Source organism: Hordeum vulgare, chromosome 7H, assembly GCF_904849725.1.
Source record: "Hordeum vulgare subsp. vulgare chromosome 7H, MorexV3_pseudomolecules_assembly, whole genome shotgun sequence".
NCBI classification, from domain to species: domain Eukaryota; kingdom Viridiplantae; phylum Streptophyta; class Magnoliopsida; order Poales; family Poaceae; genus Hordeum; species Hordeum vulgare.
Window position 1 is genome coordinate 74,828,398 of NC_058524.1, and position 15,719 is coordinate 74,844,116.

Consider the following 15,719-nt stretch of genomic DNA (forward strand, 5'->3'; position numbering starts at 1 on the left):
GTATAACGCCTTTTAGGGGATCGGTTACAGATGCTCTTAGAACGAATCTTTCTAGCCAGCTTCCATGTTAGGCTTATTTTGCAACCATATGAAAACATAAGATTTCATGAGAAGGGTTGGAGCTGAATGGGCTACAATCTTATAATGGAGGAACTGCAGGGTGAGGATAGCAGGCAGAGATATGAGTATGTGATAACGTGCCCCTGTGCAGTATGCAGTGTAGGACGAGATGCTACGATATCCATCAGCTAGTCTGCAAGGTTGTTTGAACTTTTTTTTGCGCATTTGGTATGGGAGCTGCTGTTTTGGGATGAACCTTTGCTTTTGTTTTCCTGCCTAGACGCTATTTTTATGTTTTGTTCCGTTATCTTTTGATGGCGGAAACCCAGTCCACAGATGGATCCTGTGAAAAATAAGCTAGTCTACGGGCGCCGTGTGCCATATACGATGTATCTTATATGTAGCTGAACTTGCACCAACCTACCATGGAGCATTATCGAAGGTACTCTATGCCTCCATCAGGACGTTGGTACCAAAGATGTTCTTATTTGACGAGAAGGACCCAGAAAGCTGAGATCAATTTAGGAAAACCAATCAATATTAGTCTCTTAGACAAATAACCTGTTCCTAGGCATTGGCATGTTAGATCTCTCTCCACTTCCTCTGATGTGTGGTGAAACTGGTGATGAGCTTCTCACGGTCTCTCATTTAACATGGTTGACGCTGAGGAGAGGAACCAAGCAGCCGCCTCCTGCCGGCCGGCGATGCGGGACAGTACTCATCACAACTCAGATAAGAACACAACAAACGACTCTATTTACTAGTATATCGAAGGAAACCATGTTTAATAGGGAAGTAGCAGATGGCCGGATTTTCATGAAATAATCTGATGCATCGAATTGAAAAGGTAGATCTCCTTAATTTGTTCTGAGTTCTCTCAGGATTAATCTCTGGAGCTCCTATATATGGTGGATCCAATTAATAAATATACTAGTTATAAGACTTCTTCGGCAGTTTGTGTAGGCAGTCCTCATCAGTTACAACTTACAAGTTACAACAAATAGCCCGGCTCGCGGTCGGATGGAGATCTGAGAACCAAGAATCAGGACCAAATCATAGCTCTTATTCAAAATCCTGTAGTTTATTCCAACTTATGCATGCCGAAGCATGGAGGAGGTATGCCGATCAAAAAGTAAAACTAGAGCTCATCTTGGAAAGATGTAGCGCAGCGGAGGAGCCCCGCCTTGAGGCGAGCGTTCTCCTTATTGAGCTCCTCCTGCTGGTCGAAGTAGTGTTTGGCGGTGCAGTTGGGGTTGAGGCAGACGAAGGTCTTGAGCGCCTCTCGCATGACCATGTTTTCGGACAGGATCCTCGTGTTCTCCTCGCGGAGGAAGAGGTTCTCCGCCCGCTCGTACTCAACCTGCCATGCCAATATGCCATCCAGATTCCATCACCCAAGTAAGGATCGAAAAAATAGGGAAATGAAAAACTATGGAGCAATCAGGGATCCAGTATTCCAGTCCATGCATACCTTCATCTGTGTACGGTGGTTCTGGAACCAGGACCTGATCTGCTTCGTGTCCAGGCCAAGCTCGCGTCCAAGCTGAGCGCTCTGGGCCTCATCCGGGTAGGCGCACGTCTGGAACGACCTGCGAGTGTGCACATACATACTTGATTTATTTATACCGATCACTAATATGAAGATGCATAGAACAGCAAATAATTAACACGGGAAATGGACAAAACGGAAGATATTGACGGAAATTAGGACGTACTCTTCCAGTTTTTGAATCTGCTCCGGTGTGTGGCGGCGTTGGCTCTTCCGGCTCTCCTCCAGCAGCTGCTGGTTGTCGGAGACCCCCTCCTGGTGGTCGCCCAAGTCCATGGCTCTTGCTCGCTCTCTCTCGGAGGCTGGCTATAGGAGCTAGTAGAGGAAGGAAGGGGAGCGATGGACTTTTGCTCTGAAGTGCGATTCCTCCCGGCTTGTCCTCCTATTTATATAGAAGCTGTGCTGCGTCATACTGCTGGCGCATGCACATGCACATCCCTTTCAGGCGAGGAGATATATGGCGACATCAATACTCGCACTCACGGCCAGCCCACCATCATATCGTGTTTCCTTCCTTCTATGGCTCTACCAACCATATCCTTGGCTTCTTGCGTCCATATCGTGTTGCGTTTGCCAGAATTAATTCCATGCTTTTTCTGCCTATACTAATCTTTTGCCAGAATTATTACCATTATTTAAGGAAAACCTTAGAGAGTAGAGTATTTAATTTCCTGGAAAATATCATCGCAGTCCTATTCTGAAGGTGACGTGCTTCATTGTTTCAGCCATCATGATCCATTCCATACATTTCATCCTTGTATAGTTGCATATTTTTTTCAGAATTTTTTGAAGTCGAAAAGTTTGAGTTTTGAGTTTTTCAAAAATAAAGGGCTCATTAAGCTCGGTCACCAAAATGCCCTACACCAAGAGTAGGTTCTTTATATGTTGTTTCCAGAATTATATGCTAGCAATAAAATATATATCGTAAAGCTAAAAAAACATATATCTTATGTGTGCACGGGTGTATGAGGCATCATGTCAACATGTTATTTGTGTTCATTTCCAATGGATGCTTAATAGTACACATTGTTTCCATGACTTATTTTTTCTGTTATGGTTGTTATACACAAGTTTATTCATGAGTGTGGTATTTGACCATACAATTTGTACAAACTATATATTGTATTAAGTATAATTCAAATAAGATTTGAAGTTCTGCAAGAAGCCTATGCGCATTCAGTTATAATATGTTCTAAATATTTATCAAGAAGAGCTTGGAAAGCACATCATATCCACTTCATTAGAGTTTGAGATCAAACAAACTAAATATCAGGGAGCACAAAAAAATTACACCAAATCAAACCAAGGCCTTATTATAAATGGAGTTTGCAGAACAATCATACATTTTACAAACACAAACGCATGTTTAGTTTTGACGGTTTAATGTGTTTAAAAGTTGCTAAGCTTGTACAAAATATCGAAGCTATGCATCCGTGTATACTACATGCCTGAAAAAAAGTAATCATGCTTTTTATGGTTATATTCTTTTTTGACAATTATATGACAATAATTTCTGCATGTGAAAACTGTAACGGCATTTAGTGCATTCATGCATGGGCCACGATGATAACGGATAACTAAACCAACATTAATCATGATGGTTTTTATTCCCTAACCGAAAGTCTATCCTGGGATAGTTATTGGCTTGAATATGCCAAGTAGCATGAGAATATGTGCACGAGCACACATACAAATATCTACATGGTAATTCGTTTTCGGTCAACGCGGTCCACATACTCTTGGACACTAGTTCACATTTATGGGCCTTATCGGGAACAACAAAGAGTGAATTATACCAAGTGTATTTTCGGATTAAACATCCCCCGTCATGATGAATTCCTTCTAGTAGTGGATTACAGTTTCATTCACATCACAGAAAGTTGCAACAATCAAGGGCAGAATTATTCCAATCATCCACACACAAAACTCGATTTAATTGGTCATCAAAGGTAGAACCTGCACGTGGAGCAATATGCAGATTGACCCTTTGCTCGAACAACTTGATTGGTTTCTCATTAGCAGCCATGTGACAAATTAAACCCCTCTAAAAGCCTATGTCTGACCAGATACCTTATGTTGTTAACATTGAGACCACCATTCCCCATAGCACGATCTTCTGATTTGAGTCCTACTATATATAACAACTGGTTTATTGGAAGTGGTTCAAGTTGCCTGTTCAAAACCGGTAAGAGCCAGCAAAGGTGCGACCATTCTTTGTACAAAGTTCAAGAACCTACATTATGAACTTACAAAATGTAGCAAGAACATTTCCAAACGATTACCCGGCATACAAAAGAAACAATATGCCATCACTTACCACTTCAGATGGCTCTTGCATTGAAGATCATCATGGTAAAGAGTAAATCATCTTTCAATACTTTAAAGAAAGGTTTGGAACGTCCTCCCCACATGAGATTAAATTTAATCTTGATAACATTATTCAAAAGATTGAAGACCTTGATCAGCTCACTCTTTTTACCCAGAGGAAATTGACAAAAGGATTGAAGAAATGCCAGCTGATCGAGCTCCTGGACGAGAAGGATTTCCTAGTGATTTTTTAAGGCCTATTGGCTTATTATGAAGGAATATTTCTATGCCTTGTGCTCTTAATTATTCGAAGGAAAAATTGAAAGCATTAACGGTGCTTTTATCACTCTAGTCCCCAAATTCAATTCCCTAGAATCAGTAAATGACTTCAGACCCATCACCACCTGGATTGTTGCCTATAGGTTATAACTAAGCTGCTTGATAATCGACTACATTCCTTGATCCTAATACTCATTCACTCTAACTAACACAGTTTTCTCAAAGTCCACTCAATTCAAGAGTGCTTAGCATGGGTGATCTAATACATTTTCCAATGCCAAGCATATAGGAAAGAAAATTTCCTTTTTGAAGTAGATTTTGCTAAAGCTTTCCATACGACCAAACATGAATAAATGATCAAGATTATGAAAACCATGGAGTTCAATGGCAAGCGCTTGGGTGTATTAAGTGCATTTTTTCCTCGGGAAATATTTTGGTTCTATTGAATGGGGGTATGTATATGCCAATTCCATTACAAACGTGGGGTAAGGTAAGGAGGCACGCCGCCGCCCTTGATTTTTGTTCTTGCAATAGACTTACTTCAAGTAGTAGCAAATGATGCATTTTGTCAAGATAGAATAACTTTACCATGTTCATGCCAAAATATGTCAGAATATATCGTGATGCAATATGCCAACAATACAATTATTGCCATGCCAGCATGTCTAGTTCAAGATGCTTTGATAAAAACAATTTTGTTTGACTATGTTATTTTCGTTGGTTTGAAGATCAACTTCCACAAGTCCACCCTCATTCTGATCAACTACTATGATTGTATTTTCACCTTTATGGATAGCATGTTTGCTGCACCACTGGGATTATGCCCTTAACTTACCTCGTTCTGCCTCTCGGCGGTACATGACCATCGATATGCGGTCTCATTCCTTTGGTTTGGTAGGCAGAGTGGCATCTCACTGCCACACTCACCATGTTGTCCTATGGTGCAAAACTTTTGTTGCTAAATTCTAGCATAACTCCTCCTACAGTTTTTTCCATGTGCACTCTCAAGACACCCCAAAAAAATATTGAGCTACTAGATAAAATAAGATAGAAATGTCTTTGGACAAAAACTTATGATGAAGGTGTAAAACATAATTCCATGGCGGCTTGGGATATGGTTTGTTGTGCCAACAAATGTGGTGGGCTCGGTCTCATCAATGTGAGAATTGAAAATGAGGGTCTGGTTCTGAAATTTCTCTACAAATTCTAAAATCAATGGGTTTTACCTTGGGGAACCTCATATGGGATACTTACTAATCTTCCAAATTCCCCCACGCTCACTACAAGAAATATGCTCATATGTGATGTTTTTTAAAATGTCGTTGATGAATTCGTCATAAATCTATGGATCATTTTGGTTAAACATGAAGATAGTTCCCATTTAGCGTGGCATCTCTAAAGTGGATATCCAGGATGGTACCAATGTACTGTTTTGGAAAGATATGTGGTTAGTGGATATTCTAGCTCATCACAACCAATAGCCATCTAAGTCAAGGAATTTTCGGGTATCATGTCTCTTAGTAAAGTGTTTCGCCTTCCATTCATAATACAAACCCACGATGAAGTTTGCCAACTGCAGGGATTAACAGTTCATGTGGGAGGGAGTAGCCAGCAAATGCAAAGGATTATTGGACTTACATTTAGGTCTCAAAGTAATTCACTATGAGTCGATACTATAAATATTGTTTTAGGTATGTTGCAGCACATCAAACGTACAGATGGATGTCTACGTTTGGGTCCTTCTCTCCGTCAGGCTCAACATAAGAAACATGCTCAAGAAAAGCTGGATGTCTTCTTCACCTTTCTTGATCGGTTCGTTGTGTTGCATAAAATGTAGTAGTGGCATGTGACATTGGACATAATCTCTGAAAACTCCTGACTTGTTCGGTGTGGTTTGTTTATTTAACATCAATTGCCTTAGCTTTCTTTTTCTGAAGGAGACAAACAAGAGAGTAGCTAAATTTATTTTTCTATTTTGATTTAAAAATGGTTCGGTTTTATTTCAAAATAGTATGAATTTTTTATACTTGGGCTTATTAAGCTTAAGAACCTTACTTAATATAGGAGAAAATAGCCTCCTAAACATATGACTAGCAATTAGTTCACCAGGAGTACGCAAGAAAGGAAAAGGCACTACGAATTATTGATTTAGGGATGGAAATGGGATAGAACCCCGGGTTCTTCCTTATAGAGTGGGAGAAGCATATGGACCTTTTATTTCTTGTTTTGCAGCCTCCCTTCATAGCTTTATACCCTCCAGTCCCCCTATTCTCCCTATCTCCCCTCCCCAAAAATGGGGATGGCTTGAATATAACAACATGTAAGATTCTTTGCATTTAATTATTTTTTGCATTACGGGAATACCCTATTGTCCTAGGTTCAAAAGAAGACCCAAGTCATTTTTAATTAGTGTTAACATGATCTCATAGTACATAAGCAAAGTCATTTCTTTACCTAATGTAACATCCAGGTCAAACTTGGTTACTCTCTTTTGTAGCTTCGAATGCATATGGCATAATATGACAAAACACTTCAATTTTGAAAAGTCTCGGGACCACCATGCGGCAGCTACCTCCATGCCAAATGAACCAATATGCTAGAATCACTTTAGTGTTCACCAATGGATATTAATTTGTGTAGGTTATTATTGATATGTTTTCTTGCGTATTATTGGAACCATGTTTTAGAAACTACATCATCTAAGTAGTGTAGAGATTAGTAAATGCTGCATTATTATCTCTTTTTTAGCTTTAAGTGCGTGTGGAATGCATGCATTCAATGTGGTTGATTGATAAAATAAGAAGTTTTAAGATAGCATATGCTCACTTTGTATTGAACGATCCTTATGCTTTGTGGATCAACTAAATTAGAATTTTGCCATGTTTGATAATGATGTGCATGCTAGTTGACCTGATGATTGTTAATACCGCAATATGGATGAAATTATAACGTGTAAATGGTTTGCATGGATAACTAAATAATGGGTTCCTTTTTCATCTATATATATGTGCATTCATGCAGTCTATGTTAATAGCTGATTTAAGTGAGTCATTTTTGTCATAACACCCTTAGTCACATCATGTCGAGGTACGCCAAACTATGGGACCGGTAAAGGGCCCCTTTGCGGTTTGACTGTGGGAATCGTCGTGCACAAAGAGTGGAACCAACAAACAACATGCAAGGGGTTTAGACAGGTTTGGGCTACCATGAGGTGCAATACCCTACGTACTATGTTTTAGTGGATTATGAGTGTTGTCCAAGTTACAAGGAGCTCTACTTGTAGGCAAGGTGCTCAAGAATTGCGGCTACGCATGCAAATGGACAAGATTCTGACCCCCCCCCCTAAAACTAGCCATGACCCTTGATACTTGTGATCTGCGTTGGGTTTTTTCATGAAGAGGAGGGGATGATGCAGCATAGTAGAGGTATGTATCTCCCTTAGTAAGAACCAAGGTTATCGTACAAATAGGAGGACCACGCAATTTCCTGTCTTCAGCGTGTGCACACAAAAGCACACACTTGCACCCAACGCGTGCAAGAGGGTTGTCGATCCCCTTGAACTTGTTACCTGCAAGCGATAAGTAGTGATAGATAGATAATTTCAATATATTAAATATAAAAGGTAAATACAAATAATAAAAGGTAGTGAGGTATTTAGAGCATTTGTATATATATATATATATATATATATATATATATATATATATATATATATATATGAGGAAACCTGGGGGCCATAGTCTTCGCTAGAGGCTTCTCTCTCGTAAAAAGCATAAGTGGGTACACAAATTACTGTTGGGCAATTGATAGAAAAGCGCATAGCTATGCAATATTTATTCATGAAAATGATCACACATATAGGCATCATGCCCGTAAGCAAGTAGACTGACTATTGCCTGCATCTACTACTATTACTCCATCCATCGACCGCTATCCAGCGTGCATTTAAAGTATTAAGTAAAAAACAGAGTAATGCTTGGAGGATAATGACATGATGTAGACAAAGGAAATCCAATTAATATGAATGAAATCCATCATTTTACCCGTAGTGGCATTAATACAATACATGTCATGTCCCATTCCGTCACTTGGATTGAGCACCACAAGATTGAACCCACTACAACACACCTCTCCCACCGAAGATAAATCAATCTAGTTGGCCAAACCATATCGATAGAACAAAGAGAATTGCGAAGCTATCATAATCGTGCATATATATGAAAGACTAGCAAGGAACTCATTATATTTCATGAATAGTCTGAACATAAACCGACAATTCATCGGATCCCAACAAACGCACCACACAAGAGTAATTACATAAGATAGATCACCGTTTGAATCACGATGATTTTGGCAATGGAGAACATAGAGAGAGATAGCCATCTAGGTACTAACTACGGACCCGCAGGTCTGTGGTGAACTACCACTACACCACGGTAGAGTTTAGGTGACACAATTTTGTGGGCAAAGGTCCACATATGTGCACAAAATAACTGTCAGCGCTGATTTTAAGTTTTGACTTTGAATCATGCATCGGTGAACATATATCATCGTGGACGCAATAAGTTTCAGCAACCACTAAGACACAACGCATTCGTCGGCGTTTTTCTAACAACACGTCATGTGTCGGCACATGTGTGGTCCTTGGAAGTTTCTCTGTTGGTGTACATACACACTTAATGACGTCAAATGTGTCGGCGTTTGTAGGGTCTATAGATACTGATGAAGTGTCGGTGTAAGTGGATACATGTCAAGCGACAGGAGCTCGGAGACTTAGCGCGTGATTTAGGTGCGAAGAGGGAAATTTTTGACTATTCTGTCGCATGTTCGGGCGAAATATCCCTAAATCGACACTCATTCAAATAATGCCCGGGCCTTCCACAATTTTAGCAGATTCGGCCACGACTAGATGAATGCTTCTCTTCATATCATGAGTTGGAGCTCCTCTCTTTGCCTCTACTCTTGTAGAACTTGTTGAATTTCTTGACCATGAGGCTTATCTCTTCATTGGTGATAAGGTTCTCATTTGAAGTAGCATGAGCATCACTTGAAGCTTTGTAAGCACCGCTTGACTTGTTGTCTAGCTCTTCTTTGTCCTTTAGTGACATTTCATGAGTTAAAATCCTTCCATTAGCTTTCGTTGGCTTGAGATCTTTGTAGTTTGGCATCATTTGGATCAATGTGCACATGGTGTCGTACTTTCTATCCAAGTCTCTAAGTATCTTCTTGATAATGAATTTGTCGGTCATCTCTTCGCATGCTAAGTCGGCAATCTCATTTGTGATGGGAGCAAGCCTAGAGTACATCTCAGCGACTCCTTCACCATCCTTCATCTTGAACTTGTCACGCTGACTCTATAGCACATCCAACTTAGATTCCGTGACAGATTTGGTACCTTCGTGCATATAAATCAAAGTGCCCCAAATTTCCTTGCATTATCAAGACGACTAATATTGTTGAACTCTTTGGAGCATAGGCAGTTGAACAGATGTCACATGCTTGAGCGTTGTATTGCAACATCTTCAATTCTTTCGCAGTTGCTTCACGATCCGGTTCCCTTCCATCGCCAAAGAATTCACCTTGCAAAGCAACATGAAAACAGCCCAAACGGCAGGGTTATGACCAAGAATATGCATTTTCATCTTATGCTTCCAACTAGCAAAGTGTGTACCATCAAAATATGGACCTCTAAGGTGGTAATTCCCTCATTAGACATCATACTCTCCTAGGTTGTGAAACCAATGCAATGGATACCAAAGCTATGATACCACTTGTAGGATCCGAAGTATGTCTAGAGAGGGTGATTAGACTACTTGACCAAATAAAAACTTAGCGTTTTCCCAATTTTAGTTGTGGGCAAGTTTTAGTAATTGTTGTAAGTCAAGCACACCGAATACATGAAAGTCTAAGAGTATAGTAGCGGAAAGTAATGACATGCACATGTAAGTAGAGGGTAGGGATAGGAAAATCAAACACAAAGGTTTACACTATGATTTTTGGCGTGGTTTAGATGGGTGGTGGTATCGTACGTCCATGTTTATGGAGACTTCAACCCACAGAGGGTAACTGCCACGCGAGTCCACAAAGGTCTCAAACCACGGAGGGTAACGGTCGCGCGAGTCCACGAAGGGCTCAACCCACAAAGGGTCCACGAAGAAGCAACCTTGTCTATTCCATCACGTCTTACATCCATGAAGGACTAGCCTCACTCGAGGTAGATCTTCACAAGGTAGGCCATCTTCTTGCCCTTCCAAACTTCTTGGTTCAACTCCACAACATGAAGTAGGAGGCTCCCAAGGGACACCTAACCAATCTAGGAGGCACCACCATCCGAAAGGTAATATTTGCGGTAGTATGATGAACTTCTTGCTCTTGCGCGTCAAAAGATAGTCTCCTCAACACCCAATCACTTTACACAGATTTGGCATGGGTAGAAGAGATTGATTGGGTGGAAAGCAACTTGGGGAGGCTAGAGACCAAGTTTCAAATGGATGGATTGGAATATCTTGATATCAACACATGAGTAGGTGGCTCTCTCTCAGAAAAATGGATAAGGCAAGTGTATGTGTATTTTGAGTGTTTCCTCTACGAATGAGATGTGGTGGATGGGTATATATAGGCATCTCCAAAAATCCAACCGTTACAACATTATTGCCCAACTCGGTGAAACCAAAGAGAATCTCGGTGGCACCGATTTGCACAAAATGAGGCAACTTTGGATTCTCGGTGAGACCGATATAGGAATATCGGTGGTACTGATATGGGTGACCTAGGGCAGTTTCCAAATCTCGGTGAGACCGATTCCAAGACTTGGAATTTTCGATTCTTGAAAATGACATACCAGAAACTTGGTCACTGGTTTCGGTGGCACCAAAAGGAATGTTGGTGGTATCGAGACTCTAGGGTTTGGCAAAGGTTCTGTCTGGTGGAAAATCGGTATAGTTGAGTGGAAAAACTTGGCGGCAACGATTTTGCTGTTTAGGCTTTGGACAAAGAACTTTTGTGGGAGAATGATTGAGTATTTTTTGTTGGCTATTTGTAAGCATTTGAGAAACCAATTCATCATAGATATCTCACCCCCTTTTAATAGTATTGGCTTTCCTATGGACTAAAATGTGATTTTTCACAAATATAAAATGGAGAGTATTGTAGCTTGAAGCTTGACCAATCCTATTCCTTTCCTTGTATCCAGGGGTTCTCCTCACAATCCTTAGCCTATGCATCTTTGAACTTTTATGAAATATACTTGGATAAGATCATTAGTTCAATGACACATATGTTGTGATTAACTACCAAAGCCACCTTAGGGAGAAGTTGTGCTTTCACCTGTGGGCCACAAGCCAACAGGGCGCGCCCTGATGGCTTGTGAGACCCACGTGGATCTGTTTGGCGTGTTTTTAACGTTGAAAAATCCTATATATACAAAAACCTCTAAAAGTAAACCTAGAACTTCCGTTCCGCTTCCGCAACTCTCTACATCGACGAAAAACCCATCTGGAGCCTTTCCACTACCCTGCCACGGAGGGGAAATCATCTTCGATGGCCATCTTCATCATCTAGTTGGAGGCCATGGCGAGGAGCGAGTATTTCACCCTCGGGGCTGGGGGTATGTACCAGTAGCTATGTGTTTGATCTCTCTCTCCCCCTCTCTCTCTCGTTCTTGAGATGTCACGATCTTGATCTATCACGAGATTTGTTAGCATAGTTGGATCATATGTTGTTCTTCCCTTGCTATCTTTTTGTGATGAATTTAATATTTCCCTTTGAGATCTCATTATGTTTGATTGAATATATAGGATTTGAGAACACTTGATGTATGTCTTGCATGTGGATAACCGTGGTAACAATGGGGTATTCTATTGATTCACTTGATATATGTTATGCCATCAACTTTCGAATTGCGTGACCTTAGTGATCTATGCAAAGGGGTTGACTGCACGTTTTCATACTACGTTCTCCGATAGAAATCTTGGGGTACTCTCGGAAGTTCTTTGTGTTGGATTGATATGATGAATCTCAAATTTTTTGATGCATGTCGTATAATTGACCCACGAATACTTGAGGTGACATTGGAGTATCTAGGTGACATTAGGGTTGATTGATATATATTATGGGTGTTATTCTAGTACGATCTCTAGGGATGATTGTGACACTATAGGAATATCCCAAAATATTGATCGGAAAGAATAACTTTGAGGTGGTTCTACTACCTACAACAATTTCATCGTATGTTCTCTGCTAGATATGAACTTTGGAGTGATTCTTTGTTGCACATGGAGGGATGATCATATGATTCTACTATGTTAGCATTGTTGAGAGATTGCACTAGTGAAAGTATGAACCCTAGGCCTTATTTACAAGCATTTATACAACATTTTGCTCGTTGTTTTGCATTGGCTACCTTGCTGTTTTTATATTTTCATATTACAAAAACCTATATCTATTATCCATATTACACTTGTATCACCATCTCTTCGCCAAACTAGTGCGTCTATACAATTTTCCATTGTACTGGGTGTGTTGGGGACACAAGAGATTTCTTGTATTTGATTGCAGGGTTGTTTGAGAGAGACCATTGATGACCCACAAGTATAGGGGATCAATCGTAGTCCTTTCGATAAGTAAGAGTGTCGAACCCAACGAGGAGCAGAAGATTGTGTTAAACAGTTTTCAGCAAGGTAATAACTGCAAGCACTAAAAGTAGCGGTAACAAGTGATCGTGTAGTGAGGTGAAACGTAGAAGGTGAAAAGTAACAACTAACAACTAATAGCAACGGTGCAGCAAAGTGGCCCAATCCCTTTTGTAGCAAGGGACAAGCCTGAACAAAGTCTTATAGGAGGAAAGACGTTCCCGAGGACACACGGGAATTTCTGTCATGCTAGTTTTCATCATGTTCATATGATTCGCGTTCGTTACTTTGATAGTTTGACATGTGGGTGGACCGGCGCTTGGGTACTGCCCTTACTTGGACAAGCATCCCACTTATGATTAACCCCTCTCGCAAGCATCCGTAACTGCGAAATAAGAATTAAGACAAAGTCTAACCATAGCATTAAACTAGTGGATCCAAATCAGCCCCTTACGAAGCAACGCATAGACTGGGGTTTAAGCTTCTGTCACTCTAGCAACCCATCATCTACTTACTACTCCCCAATACCTTCCTCTAGGCCCAAATAATGGTGAAGTGTTATGTAGTCGACGTTCACATAACACCACTAGAGGAAAAAAACATACAACATATCAAATTACCGAACGAATACCAAATTCACATGACTACTATTAGCATGACTTATCCCATGTCCTCAGGAACAAAAGTAACTACTCACAAAGCATAATCATATTCATGACCAGAGAGGTAATGAGTAGCATCAAGGATCTGAACATAAACTCTTCCACCAAGTAATCCAACTAGCATCAACTACAAAGAGTAATCAACACTACTAGCAACCTTACAAGTACCAATCGGAGTCGCGAGACGGAGATTGGTTATAAGTGATGAACTAGGGTTTGGAGATGAGATGGTGCTGATGAAGATGTTGATGGAGATGAGTCCCCTCCGATGAGAGGAGTGTTGGTGATGACGATGGCGACGATTCCCCCCCCCCCCCCGGAGGGAAGTTTGCCCGGCAGGATCGTCCTGCCGGAGCTCTAGATTGGTTCTGCTCAAGTTCCGTCTCGTGGCGGCGGTGCCTCCTCGAAAAAGCTCCGCCCTAATTTTTTTCGGACGAAACCCTTCATATAGCAGAAGAGGGGGGCCAGTGGGCCACCAGGGTGCCCACAAGCCCTGTAGCCGCGGCCAGGGGGGCAGGCCGCGGCTACCATGCTTGTGGGCCCCTGACAGCTCCCCTCTGGCACTTCTTTCGCCCAGTATTTTTTATATATTCCCAAAAGATTCCACGTTGATTTTCAGGGGATTTGGAGTTGCGCAGAATAGAGGACTCAGACTTGCTCCTTTTCCAGTCCAAAATTCCAGGTGTCGGTATTCTCCCTCTTCAAATAAACCTTGCAAAATAAGAGAGAAAAGGCATAAGTATGGTACCACAAAGTATAATAACAGTCCATAAAGCAATAAATATCAACATGAAAGCGTGATGCAAAATGGACGTATCAACTCCCCCAAGCTTAAACCTCGCTTGTCCTCAAGCGAAAACCAAGATCCATAAACATGTCCACATGTTTAGGGATGAAGGTTTCGATAAAACATAATACGGACATGAGGGCATCATGATCACACATAGAACAACAATACATCATAAAGATTCTTATGGGAAAGTAACAATTTCTTCAAAAAGCAAAGTATGAATCAAAAACCTTACCGAGAAATAGCCAGCAACAGTCCATAGTCATTGAAGCAATTGCAATTTATCATAACATCAGAAAGAGTCAAATAAGAGCTTGTAAAGCAAATCCACATACTCAATCATCTCTTTTGTTTTCCACAATTGTTACAACTCACGTGGTACTCATGGTATCAAAGTTTTAGTTGGACACAGAGAATGATAGGGGCTTATAATTTTGCCTCCCAACCATTTACCTCAAGGGTAAAGTCAACAATAATAAAGCATAAGTACTCATATCCAAGTTGATATATGAATATAGATCTTTCCCTAGCATATGACGTTCACCAAGATGAAGACGGAATAGGGAATTGGTGTTGATCACCATGACTTTCACAAGGACAAAAGTAAAGGTACAAGATAGGCCCTTCGTAGAGGGAAGCAGAGGTTGTCATGCACTTTTAAGGTTTGGACGCGTGTCCTCTTGGTGCGGAGGAACGTCACTTTATATTGCCTCCTGTGATAAAGAACTTTATTATGCAGTCTGTCGCTTTTATGTCTTCCACATCACAGATTCGTATAAAGCTTATTTTCCACACACTAATAGATCATACATACTTTAGGTAGCAACTTTTTATTGGTTGCACCGATGACAACTTACTTGAAGGATCTTACGCAATCCATAGGTAGGTATGGTGGACTCTCATGGCAAGACTGGTTTGAAGGTTTATGGATGCACAAGTAGTATCTCTACTTGGTGCGGGAGTTTTGGATAATATGAGGTGGAAGCAATCGTCACATGCTAAGGGATCTCTAGACATATAACATTGTTTGGAATCAAGCAAACAAAATTCATTATGTTGTCTTCCTTGTCCAACATCTACTTCTAAGCATGTAATAGTTTGGTGAGTGCTCACAATTGTAAAAAGTGTCTAAGATGATATATTTATATGTGAACCTCTCTTTTCTTATTACTTCTTATTAATTGCAACAATGACTGGGGTCTATGTTGGTCTATTCTCAACAAGTTTCGAAAATCATACTTGTTATACGTGAAGCTATCACTTTCCATAAGATCATATCATGATCTTTCATGCTATCGTTCTTTTCATACTTTTGATCACGGCACAAAACAAAGCCCTTGACTAAGATACTCTTTATTATATAGCTCGCAAGCTCGAATACAACAGGGGAGACACAAGGCAAAAGACTCAAACTAAACACTAAAGACTTATCCCACTAAGAG

The 15,719-nt window shown here is 40.6% G+C and overlaps 1 protein-coding gene across 1 annotated transcript; it reads right to left on the minus strand.

Moving 5' to 3' along the window:
- Window positions 1-878: 878 nt before the first annotated feature.
- Window positions 879-1,996, minus strand: LOC123412236 (homeobox-leucine zipper protein ROC8-like). The gene is made up of 3 exons (XM_045105177.1): window positions 1,776-1,996; window positions 1,532-1,649; window positions 879-1,420 (listed from the first exon to the last, which is right to left on the minus strand). Exons 1-3 carry the CDS (start codon window positions 1,883-1,885, stop codon window positions 1,199-1,201), a joined length of 450 nt encoding a protein of 149 aa, XP_044961112.1. The 5' UTR covers window positions 1,886-1,996; the 3' UTR covers window positions 879-1,198.
- Between the last annotated feature and the right edge of the window lie 13,723 nt (window positions 1,997-15,719).